Genomic DNA, 13,140 nt, shown 5'->3' on the forward strand with positions numbered 1-13,140 from the left:
AACACACAAATATTTTCTTGACCCAATATTCAAGCCATTTGAAGAATTGGAAATACCAATCTATATGTAACTTTCAGATCTAAAAATCTGAGCATGAACAACATGTAATGAAACTCTCAGGTTTTACCTACTGACCCACCTGCTAACAGCCGACCTAAAAATATGTTATCAATGTGTCACAGAAAGCATGAGATCTAAAGCATTCAACAGACATTTTAAATCCAGAACTGTTAAATCATTAAATGTAACTATTGACTGTCACAACGACTCTGCTATCAAAAAAGCAGGCTGTGCCAGTCCATACCTGAATAAACTTCCTTCTAAAGGCCCCCAGGCCTGGAGCCTTTGGGTCACCCAAGGCTGCATACATTCTTTCATACATTTTTTCAATGTTTTTTTTATTTACAGGGGTTTTTGCTAGTTCAGCTCTTACATCATTGCTCCAATCCTGTCAGGGGAAAAAAAAAGTAAGAAAAAAATCAAGCTAGATTGCAATTAAGTTTTACCCAACTTCTATGTTTTATGTGCCAGAAGCTGTTCTATCATTACCTTAAAGAGCAGTTCAGGATTAGAGAGCTGATCTAAGGCATTAATAAAATCTTGAATCACTCCTCCTTGATCCAACTTACTTTTAATCCTATTAAAAAAAATTTACAAAGTTTAGGCAATCAAATATCTTCCAAAAATTAATATATATTTTACATACTGTACATATATAAAATAATGTCACATATTATACATATATAAAATAATGTATGTTATATATAACTAAATATAATTTATACATATCATATATATATAACCAACTACATAGTAATTTAAAATTCCACCCAATGTTAAATGAAGCAAGAAGCATCTATTCTATCAAGAGATGAGGTTCTTAAAAAAGAATTAATACCGATCCTACTCAAACTATTCCAAAAAACAAGGGAGGAGGGAATACATCCAAACTCATGCTACAAGGCCAGTATTACCTTGATACCAAAACCAGACAAAGACATATCAAATAAAAGGAAAACTACAGGCCAATATCCCTGATGAACGTTAATGCAAAATCCTCAACAAAATACTTGCAAACCAAATTCAACAGCACATTAAAAAGATTATTCATCATGATCAAGTGGGACCTATTCTAGAGATACAAGGATAGATCAACATACACAAATCAATCATATCAACACAACAGAATAAAGGACAAAAACCACTGATCGTTTTAACTGATGTTGAAAAAGGATTTGATAAAATTCAGCATCCCTTCATGATAAAAAAAACTCTCAAAAAATTAGGTATAGAAGGAACATATCTCAACACAATAAAAGCCATGTACGACACAGTCACAGCTAGTGTCATATTGAACACTGAAAAACTGAAAACCTTTCTCTAAGATCTTGAACATGTTAAGGATGCCCACTGTTATTCCACATACTACTGGGAGTCTTAGCTAGAGCAAGCTGACAAGAGAAAGAAATAAAGGGTATCTGTATTAGAAAGGAAGAAGTCAAATTATCCTTGTTTGCAGATGATACGATCTTGTATTTGGAGACACCTAAAGACTCCAGCACAAAACCATCAGAACTGATAAATTCAGTAAAGTTGCAGATACAAAAATCAACATACAAAAATCAGTAGCATTTCTATATGCCAACAGTGAACAATCTGAAACAGAAATCATAGAAGTAATTCTATTTACAGTAGCCACAAATAAAAGAAAATACTTAGGGATAAACTTCGCCAAAGAAGTGAAAGACCTCTACAATGAAAACTGTAAAACATGGATGAAAGAAATTGAAGAGGACTCAAAGAAATGCAAAGTTACTTCATGTTCATGGATGGGAAGAATCAATACTGTTAAATCTGTCCACACTACCCAAAGCAATCTACAGAGTCAACACAATCCTTATCAAAATACCAATGACATTCTTCACAGACATAGGAAAAATAATCCTAAAATTTGTATGGAACCACAAAAGACCCAGAATAGCTAAAGCCACCGTGAGCAAAAAGAATAAAACTGGCACAATCACATTATCTAATTTCAAATTATATTACAGAGCTATAGTAACCCAAATAGCATGACAGTGGCATAAACACAGACACATAAGCCAATGGAATAGCATAGAGAACCCAGAAATAAATTCACACACCTGTAGTGAATCCATTTTTTCACAAATGTGTCAAGAATATACATCAGGGAAAGGACAGTCTCCAATAAATGGTCCTGGGAAAACTGGGTATCCATATGCAGAATAATGAAACTAGACCCCTATCTCTCACCACATACAAAAATCAAATCCAAACGGATTAAAGACTTAAACCTAAGATCTCAACCAATAAAACTACAAAAACGAAAACAAAAACAGGAAACTCTCCAGGACACTGGTCTGGGCACAAAGATTTCTTGAGTAATACCCCACAGGCACATGCAACCAAAGCAAAAATGGACAAACAGGAGGATCACATCAAGTCAAAAAGCTTCTGCACAGCAAAGGAAACAATAAAGTGAAGGAACAACCCACAGAATGGGAGAAAACATTTGCAAACTACCCATCTGACAAGGAATTAATAACCAAAATATGGCTGGGTGCGGTGGCTCCTGTCTGTAATCCCAGCACTATGGGAGGCCAAGGCGGGCAGATCACGAGGTCAGGTGTTCGAGACCAGCCTGGCCAACATGGTGAAACCCTCTCCCTACTAAAAATACAAAAATTAGCGGGGCGTGGTGGCGCTCGCCTGTAATCCCAGCTACTCAGGAGGCTGAGGCAGGAGAATCGCTTGAACCCAGGAGGCGCAGGTTGCAGTGAGCAGAGATTGCGCCACTGCACTCTACCCTGGGCAACAGAGCAATACACCGCCTCAAAAACAAACAAACAAAAAACAACCAAAATATATAACAAGCTCAAACAACTCAATAGGGAAAAAAAAAATCCAATCTCGTTTTAAAATGGGGCAAAAGATCTGAATAGACATTTCTCAACAGAAAACATACAAATGGCAAACAGGTATATAAAAACGTGCTCAACATCAATGAACATCAGAGAAATGCAAATCAAAACCACAACGAGGTATCATCTCACCCCCAGCAATAACGAATGCTGGCAAGGATGTAGAGAGAGGAACCCCTGTATACTATTGGTGGGAATGTAAACTCATACAACCACTATGAAGAACACTATGGAGATTCCTTAAAAAAACTACAACTAGAAGTACCATATAATCCAGAAATCCCACTACTGGATATATACCCAAAAGAAAGGATATCAGTATGATATCTGCACTCCCATGTTTATTCCAGCACTATTCACAATGGCCAAAATTTGGAGGCAACCTAAGTGTCCATCAACAGACAAATGAATGAAGAAAATGCAGTACATACACGCAATAGAGTACTATTTAGCCATAAAAAAGAATGAGATCCTGTCACTTGAAACAACATGGATGGAACTGAAAGACATTATGTGAAATAAGTCAGGCACAGAAAAACTTCACATGTTCTTACTCATTTGTGGAAGCTAAAAATTAAAACAATTGAACTCATGGGGAGGGGAGGTGGAAAATGGGGATGGTTAATGGGCACAAAAATATAGTTAGGAAAAACAGGATCTAGTATTTAGTGGCACAACAGGGTGACTACAGTAAATTTTTTTTTTTTTTTTTGAGACGGAGTTTTGCTCTGTCACCCAGGCTGAGGTGCAGTGGCTTGATCTCCGCTCACTGCAAGCTCCGCCTCCCGGGTTCACGCCATTCTCCTGCCTCAGTCTCCCGAGTAGTTGGGACTATAGGTGCCCGCCACCATGCCCGGCTAATTTTTTGTATTTTTAGTAGAGACGGGGTTTCACCGCATTAGCCAGGATGGTCTCGATCTCCTGACCTCGTGATCCGCCCGCCTCAGCTTCCCAAAGTGCTGGGATTACAGGCGTGAGCCACTGCGCCTGGCCTGACTACGGTAAATTTTTATTGTACATTTAAAAATAACTAAAAGAGTATAACTGGAATGTTTATAACACAAAGAAATGATAAATGCTTGAAGTGATGGATACTCCACTTACCCTGATGTGATTGTTACACACTGTATGCCTGTATCAAAATATCCCATGTACCCCATAAACATAGACACCTACTATGTACCCATAAAAATTAAAAATTAAAATAAAAAAAGAGCTGCTCTTAGATAAAAGCAAATCTTGCAACTGATGTTGACATTTTGATGTATATAACTCGATATATATAGTTTCTGAAGTTACATTATGAAAGAAAAGGTCACTTTTTTAAAAACAGGGTCTCACTATGATGTCCAGGTTGGACTGCAGTGGTAACTCACAAGTTCAGTCATAGCTCACTGCAGCTTTGAATTCCTGGACTCAAGCAATTATCCCACCTCAGCCTCCTAAGTAGTTGGAAGTACAGTCACGCACCACCATGCTTAGCTTATTTTTATTTTAATATTTTAGAGATGAGATCTCACTATGTTGCCAAGGCTGGTCATGAACTCTTGGCCTCAAGCAATTCTTCCACCGCGGCCTCCCAAGTAGTTGGTATTATAGGCACAGACCATCATGCCCAGCAAGGTCACTTTCTTGACATACTGTCTCTCGCATCTTTTTCTCTTCTTTCATTTTTCAAGACAATAGCTGTCTGTTCAGAGAAACAGTATGGTGGGCAGGGCCTCAGTAGGGCAGGGGTGTGTTCACAGATAAGCCACCCACTAACCGCAACAGAAGCTGGGCCTCAGCCGGGCATGGTGGCTCACGCCTGTAATCCTAGCACTTTGGGAGGTCAAGGTGGGTGGATCACCTGAGGTCACCTGAGGTCAGGGGTTCGAGACCAGCCTGGCCAAGGTGGCAAAACCCTGTCTCTACTAAAAACACAAAAATTAGCTGGGCATGGTGGCACACACTTGTAATCCCAGCTACTCGGGAGGCTGAGGCAGGGAGAACTGCTTAAACCTGGGAGGTGGAGGTTGCAGCTGAGACTGTACTGCACTAGGTGACAGCGCAATACTCCGTCTCAAAAAATAATAATAATAAATAAAGAAATAAAAATAAAAATAAATAAGTTTTAAAAAATTAAAAAAAAAAGATGCCGGCGCTTTTCTTCATCTTGTCGAAATCAATACATTCAAAATAATGAGGCAGATCTGCTCATAATTAAAATCAAACAAAGAAACAAAAAAAACCCCAAAACCTCATGATGGAGAATGTCACTAAAACACTACACAGTTTGTGTACAAAGCATCCCTGAAATAGTTGAGCACTATTGCTCACTCATCATTGGTCTCAACTCATAAATCCATTTAAGAGTGGACAGGATGACACTTGAGGCCATCTACTGAGTCCTAATTAAAAGGAAGAGTCGTTCTGCGTATTTTAAATTACAGGACAATTTCAGGAGCTGATTTCAAAAATCATCTCATCTAGTCTATCCCAAGCAATCATGACCATATGAGCAGAATGTTTTGTTAGCAGTGTAAGATGAAAGTATTTTAAAAAGGAGATACATCCTATAACAAGTAACATACCCAGAATAGATATATTCAACAAAGCGACGGCTAAGATTATTCTTCAATGACAACTCTAATTAATTTGAAAACAAATGTAAGTGTCCACGTGTGTGCTTTAACCACATTTTTATAACCTATAGTATTTGATCAACCTATTATTTCTGTAATATTACCTACCTTGCCACAAACTCCTTATTCTTATGACCAGTAGAAGTATCCTTGAAGGAATAGCTTTCGCTGCTTATGATGAAGGGATAAACAATAGCCTGCGGGTAGTTATCAGTGATTTCTTCCACAGAGTGCTGAACAGCAACGGCTTGGTCTTTGTCCAGTAAAGCCACCATGTGGCTGATCCAGCCAATGAACTGCCAGCAGGGAATGGAAGAGATCTAAAACAGAGAGCTGAAACTTAATGCTGAGTAAAACATCTCACATCATCTGTTATAAAAGTAACATATATCCAAAATAAAGAAAACTCAGAAGTATAAAACACAAGTACAAAACAAGTCTTCCATCCCCCAGCTCTCTTCTGCTGCGGCAACCACTGGACTCTCCCAGGTACTTTCTGTGCAGGAGAACAGTCTTTTGTTACAAGAATGGAATCACACGAGACAGCTGCTGCCGGTTGTTCTTAGACAGATGTATAGAAAAATCTTCTACTTCATTCCTCCTGGCAGCTGTGTAGTATTCCATGTTGTTTACTGCTCTATAATGAATATTTTAATTTTTTATCACAGGTAATGCTGCAGTAGACATCCCTGTACACATAACTTTATTATTTATTTTTTTGAGATGGAGTCTCGCTCTGTCGCCAGGCTGGAGTGCAGTGGCATGATCTTGGCTCACTGCAACCTCCGCCTCCTGGGTTCAAGCGATCCTCCTGCCTCAGACTTCTGAGTAGCTGGGACTACAGATGCGCCACCATGCCCAGCTAATTTTTGTATTTTTAGTAGAGATGGGGGTTTCACCATGTTGGCCAGGATGGTCTCAATCTCTTGACCTCGTGACCTGCCCACCTCGGCCTCCCAAAGTGCTGGGATTACAGGCGTGAGCCACCGTGCCTGGCCAACTCTTTTTTTTTTTTTTTTTCTTGAGACAGAGTCTCATTGTCACCCAGACTGGAGTGCAGTGGTGTGATCTCAACTCACTACAAACTCCGCCTCCCAGGTTCACGCCATTCTCCTGCCTCAGCCTCCCAGGTAGCTGGGACTACAGGCGCCTGCCACCACGCCCAGCTAATTTTCTGTATTTTTAGTAGAGATGGGGTTTCACCATGTAAGCCAGGATGGTCTCGATCTCGTGACCTCGTGATCCGCCCACCTCGGCCTCCCAAAGGGCTGGGATTACAGGCGTGAGCCACCGCACCCGGCCTTTTTTTTTTTTAATTTCTTTCTTTTGAGATGGAGTCTCACTGTATCACTCAGGCTGGAATACTGTGGTGTGATCTCAGCTTACTGCAACCTTTGCCTTCTGGGTTTTAGCAATTCTTTCTACCTCAGCCTTCTGAGTAGCTGGGATTACAGACACTCGTCACCACACCCGGCTAATTTTTGTACTTTTAGTAGAGACAAGGTTTCGCCACGTTGGCCAGGCTGGTCTTGAACTCCTGACCTCAGGTGATCCACCCACTTCGGCCTCCCAAAGTGCTGGGATTACAGGCATGAGCCACCGTGCCTGGTCCCCTGTACACATAACTCTTTGTGCTATATACCTGTAGGATAAATTCCTACAACTAAAATTACAGTGTCAACTTTAAAAATTGTAATAAACATTGGTATGGAATTTTTTTTTTTTTTTTTTTTTTTTTATGAGACAGAGTCTCGCTGTGTTGCCCAGGCTGGAGTGCAGTGGCGCCATCTCAGCTCACTGCAATCTCCACCTCCTGGGTTCAAGTGATTCTCCTGCTTCAGCTTCCCGAGTAGCTGGGACTACAGGCATGTGCCATCATGTCCAGCTAATTTTTGTATTTTTAGTAGAGACAGGGTTCCACCGTGTTGGCCAGGATGGTCTCAATCTCCTGACCTCGTGATCTGCCCACCTCGGCCTCCCAAAGTGCTGGGATTACAGGCATGAGCCGCGGTAAAGAAGTTTTCAAATTTTCATTTCTGAAAGTATTAGACTGACTACTTTCCAAAGTCTTTACCAACACTGCACATAATCAACTTTTAAAATCACTGTCGAGCCGAGATCACGCCACTGCACTCCAGCCTGGGTGACAGCGAGACTCCGTCACCAAAAAAAAAAATAAAAATAAATAAATAAATAAATAAATAAAAATAAAAATAAAAAAATCACTGTCAATCTGAGAAGTGAAAAACGTCTAATTTAAATTTTCACCTTACATTATTAGTGAGGCTGTATATTCCATGTTTATTTGCCTTACATCCTTTAATCACGCATGCATTTCCTCTCACCATTTTCTACTGGTCTATTGTGACCATTTATTTTGTAGATTGCCGACGTCAGCTTTTTGTTTCTTATATGTGTTGCAAACATTTTTCTTCTTTTTTTTTTTTGTTATTTGTTTTTTTTGAGACACAGTCTTGCTCTATCATCCAGGTTAGAGTGCAGTGGCGCCATCTCGGCTCACTGCAACCTCCACCTCCCAGGTTCAAGTGATTCCCCTGCCTCAGCCTCCTGAGTAGCTGGGTTTACAGGTGCTCGCCACCACAGCTTTTTGTTTCTTTAGTAGGGTTTCACCGTGTTGGCCAGGCTGGTCTCGAACTGCTGACCTCGTGATCCGCCCGCCTCAGCCTCCCAAAGTGGTGAGATTACAGGCGTGAGCCACTGCGCCTGGCTTTTTATTTTTTTAACTTTGTATACGGTATTTTCTTTTTCTGTATAGAAGTCAAACTATTTTCCTTCATGGATTCTGGTTTTTGTCTCTTCATTCCAAGACCATTTAAAAAAATGTGTTCACATTTTCCTCTGATACTTTTAAGGTGTCCTTCTGAAGATAAAACCTGATGTGTCTGGAATGCTAGCGTGAGGCTTGAGTATGGGCAAGCTTCCTGAGTGCATGTGTGAGCTGAGGACAGCATGGCGTGTGAGGAAGGATCAGTCTACACAGCTCATGTAAGCTCACGAGAGAGGCTACCGGCTTCACTGCACGTGTCTACTGGGTGTTTTGACAACGCGGAGTGAATACTTCATGTCCTCACAAATTCAAATGCTGTTTTTATCATGTATAAGTATTATATTATATTAGAAAAAAACAAAATCATAATGAAGTTATTTGCTCACTTATCTTGAAGAAAAACACATACATGTTGCATTTCTGAATTTACCTTAACCTGTTTAATACCTACTGAGAAAGTCTACTATTCAGAATGCAGAAAAAGGTGGAGGGAGTGGTTAGGGCCCTATAAGTCAAACTGGGTCCCCGCAGCCCAGAGATCAACATTATTTAAAAACTCACCATGCAAAGCTAATAGAGAACGAACCATGTAACCCTTTTTGAACTATTAAATTTTCAACTCAAAGCTTGGCCCTATCTTCCGGTTACACGTCTATAAAAGTCAACTATGAAGCCTTTCAGAGGCCCTACACTTTGCAAATGAAGTCAGTGGAGCCCTCCTGCACACAGACAGAGCCCAAAGGACAAAAGTACAGCTGGCAGTGCAGCCCTTGGTGGGGCCAAGGGGCAGGTCATGTGGAAGGGTGCAGGTTCCTCCCATGTCCATACACTGACCTCTCACTCATGCTCCCAGACCCCTCTGGACACTGTGCTGCTGGCAGATGCTGTGCTCCTGGGAGGTGGGATGCAAGCTGAACCTTGCTCACTCCCTCTGGGCTAAATGACAGGTGAGCACTGGGCACAGCAAATGTGACTGGCCACAGCCTCATCTGCAGGGGCAACAAGCTTCCCACACAAGATCCCGTTACCATCCCACACACTCCGCCTCCATCTCTCTGGGTCCTTGTTCAGACACAGTGTTTTTATCAACACCCACAGAGGAAAATGGGTAAATGCGAAAACTCATTTTTGCAGCTTTAGATTATCTATGTCCTCAGAATGTAGCAGAATTCACAGCTGGCTGGGAAAAGCTATAATACATGCACTGCACACACTAATGCGTTTGGATATAAATAAGCGTATCTTTAAGTTCAGTGAAGTTCCTTACCGCCAAGTAGAATAAAGACACCAACCTCTTTTGTCATGAGGCTCAAAGTCTCCTCTGGATACCGTTCTATAATCTGAAGTAATCTAGGAAACTTCAATCTGGCTTCATTGGAATTTAATTTTAAAGCTTTCAACATTTTCTCCACCACAAGTGCTGGATATGCCTGCAGTTCTGCAGAATCAATAACTATCAAGGACACCAAAGAAAAAAGCAATGGTCAATATATCCAATTATCCATAAACTATGACCTTAAATGCTAACATTTTCCCTTTTTGGCTTGTATTTTGTAGTGTCATTGTTCTCTTCTTAACTACCACTTTACACCAACAAACACCAGGTACAGTTTTGTATCTATCCTGGAGCCAAATCCTTCCATTAGAGTGCCCATTCTGCACGAAGCACAGTTTGAATCCTGGGCTGGGAACATAAGGGGCAGCTGGTGGTTATTGAATTTATTCCAGGAGCATGAAGCAGGCCACACGAGCCAGTAATATTGAAGCTGCAAGCAAAATATCAAAGTAGAAATTAAACAAATGGAAACAGAGGACCACTTGACTCCATTTAAATGTAGGTCTTGTTGCTTAGAGAGGCCATTGTCTCTCTCTCTCTCTCTCTTTTTTTTTGAGATGGAGTCTCGCTCTGTCACCCAGGCTGGTGTGCAGTAGTGGATATCGGCTCACTGCAACCTCTGCCTCCTGGGTTCAAGCGATTCTCCTGCCCCAGCCTCCTGAGTAGCTGGGACTACAGGCATGGGCCACCACACCCAGCTAATTTTTTTGTATTCTTAGTAGAGTTGGGGTTTCACCACGTTGGCCAGGCTGGTCTTGAACTCCTGGCCTCAAGTGATCCACTGCGCCCGGTTGCCATTGTCTCTTAAAAAGACAATAGGACTTTCAAAATATTTGTAATTTGAAAACAAACAAATAGGAGACCAAAGGTATGTACAAAATTCATAAGACTTTATGCTGACATAATGGAACACTAGCTTTTTAATTTTGCAATTCACCTGATGCATTCTCTTCCTCCTTGCGCAGCTGTTGGTCACAGAAATCTGCCAGCGTCATGTAAGCATCAATCACCCCAGCTGCAGGCCCACAGCTCCAGGAGGGAGGCTGGGCTTCCTCCTCAGCCGCCTGCACAGCCTCAGAGAGGTGCTGGAATGCTCTCTGGTACAGACCCGCGATCACCTGGAATTCACAGAGACCTCAACCCATGAGCATGACTGAAGCTTTCTTAAAGAACTCTGCTTTCCATTTGTGACTCATGACACATAAATGGATCAACAGCTCCAAAATAACACTGAAGCTATGGAACTGGAAAGACAAGAGTCCGCCCTGGCTGTGAAGGAGCAAGCAATTCCAGTAAGATCCTCAGCACGTAACAACCAGCCAAACAAAAATGCAAGCCCAGCGCGGGCCAGATGGCACACAAGCAACACAGAGCTGGGTCTGGTCAGTGGAGTGCGTGGCTGTCGGGAATATAAGAGGGAGATGGAAGTTGGCTCCTGCACTCAGTGTCCTGCACAGACGCTGGTAGCATCATGGAAGGAGAAGACAAGGCCCCACGACTGAGGTGAGGCAGGACATAGTGAATGAGAAGGAAGCAGGTAACTATTGAAAAAAACAAAATAATCGGCAAGAAGCTAAACAAAGCAGGCACTAAATAAAAATGCAGAAAAGGCTTATTTGTTCCATAAGCTGGTGGGACGTCTGAATGGTGATGGGTGGGGAAATTTAATTAACAAAAGTCATAAAAGAACTGTCTACAGTTCTTTTAATTCAAAAAAATTTAACATTCATGATTTTTAATATTAAAAAATTTGTGTCATTCAAATAAATAGGAAGCACAGAGTATGTCAATTTTCCACATAAGAAAATTGGCTGTGCATAACTGTCAAATATATTTTAAAAACACAAAGCAACACCCTTATTATTACTTTCCTATAGCCTGAACACTGCACATTGAAGACATACATAGCACACTAGCGTAAAACATTCCTCCAGTATTACCTTCTCTGAATCCTCTGAACTGGATCCAGAAAGCTCTAAGATTCTTCTAGCCTTGTCCTCCTCGATTTCAGCAAGACAGGCTGGCTCAATGCTGAGAGCATTCGCTATGATCCTGTAAGTTGTACCCAAGAGAATGTTCTGGTCACGGAAAGCCAGAATATTTTTGCTTAAGTAGCTTGACACGTTGTTCTCATCTGTTGGATTAAAAAAACAAACAAAACAAAAAAAACATTGTGTGTGTGTGTGGAATTAAAAAGAAGAAATTCATTGTCTACAAAAGTTTTCTTTTCTTTTGTTTTTGGGATAGGGTCTTGCTCTGTTACCCAGGCTGGAGTGCAACGACACGATTTTGGCTCACTGCAACCTCTGCCTACCAGGCTCAAGTGATCCTCCCACCTCAACCTCCCAATTAGCTGGGACTAAAGGCTTACACCACCATGCCCGGCTATTTTTTGTATTTTTGGTAGAGATGGGGTTTCGCCATGTTGCCCAGGCTGGTCTCGAACTCCTGAGCTCTAGCAATCTGCCCACCTTGGCCTCCCAAAGTGCTGAGATTACAAGTGTGAGCCAACGTGCTTGGCCTAAAACTTGTTTTCTATTAAGAAATTAATAAGAATAAATGTTGAAAGTATAAGAAACTGACTTCAAATACTGACTAGGGAATTTCTTGAACTCACATATTAATGAAAAATGTTCTTTGTTAGAACTAACTGTATCAAAGCCCACAGAGGCTAAGCAATTGAAACTTTATGAATTAACTTTTTATTCAAGTATCATCATTCTGCAATTTTTCAAAGCACCTAATTCTGTTATAAAGAATAGGAAATGGGTACCAATATGTTTCTACATATATTAATAATCCAGAGTAGATCTTTAAATTGGCACTGTGGCCCATAGCTAATGAAGCAACAGGCACTGCTGCATTTCAAGTTCTAGTTCTGCTCTGACTGTGTGGTTCTGGGCAAGGAGCTGAACCAACGCTGGTTAAGTCTGCAGTGTCCAGAGGTGCAATAACAGTGTTGAAACTAGAAGGCCTGATCAACCACATGCCCTCCTTGCCCATGATCTGACAGTTCTCTGCCAGAGTTATCTCACATACAGGATCACAACTACTGGCCCTGCTTATCATGCAAGGCTGTTACGAACTACAACCATACCCTGTGTATTATATGGGTATATGGATACTAATAGTAACATCAGCAAACTCCTCCTCCTCCCCTCAAAAAAGCTCATATAATTATTTAGCAATCATCAGGATAATTTTCTTCTTCTTCTTCTTCTTTTTTTAGAAACAGGGTCTCACTATGTTGCCCAGGTCAGAATACAGTGGCTACTCACACAGGCACAATCATGGCTCATTGCAGCCTCGAACTCCTGATCTCAAGCCATCCTCCTGCCTCAGGCTCCCCAGTAGCTGGGACTACGGGTGCGTGCCACCACATCCAACTAGGATGATCTTCTGCTCTTGGGATCAGCATACAAAGAGTGCTTCTCCTCTAGACACCTTTAT

The 13,140-nt window shown here is 41.3% G+C and overlaps 1 protein-coding gene across 4 annotated transcripts in view; it reads right to left on the reverse strand.

Moving 5' to 3' along the window:
• The window catches only part of PRKDC (protein kinase, DNA-activated, catalytic subunit), a 180,925-nt gene that overhangs the window by 15,443 nt on the left and 152,342 nt on the right, over positions 1 to 13,140 (reverse strand). For all 4 annotated transcript variants that reach the window (XM_024251029.3, XM_024251026.3, XM_024251027.3 and 1 more), the window contains exons 71-76: positions 11,631 to 11,824; positions 10,628 to 10,808; positions 9,647 to 9,807; positions 5,675 to 5,886; positions 550 to 637; positions 305 to 448 (exon numbers count right to left, since the gene is read on the reverse strand). In XM_024251029.3, coding sequence (XP_024106797.2) covers positions 305 to 448; positions 550 to 637; positions 5,675 to 5,886; positions 9,647 to 9,807; positions 10,628 to 10,808; positions 11,631 to 11,824 — 980 coding nt within the window. The remainder of the gene's footprint in view (positions 1 to 304; positions 449 to 549; positions 638 to 5,674; positions 5,887 to 9,646; positions 9,808 to 10,627; positions 10,809 to 11,630; positions 11,825 to 13,140) is intronic.

The sequence above is a fragment of the Pongo abelii genome, chromosome 7 (assembly GCF_028885655.2).
Source record: "Pongo abelii isolate AG06213 chromosome 7, NHGRI_mPonAbe1-v2.0_pri, whole genome shotgun sequence".
Taxonomy (NCBI): Eukaryota; Metazoa; Chordata; class Mammalia; order Primates; family Hominidae; genus Pongo; species Pongo abelii.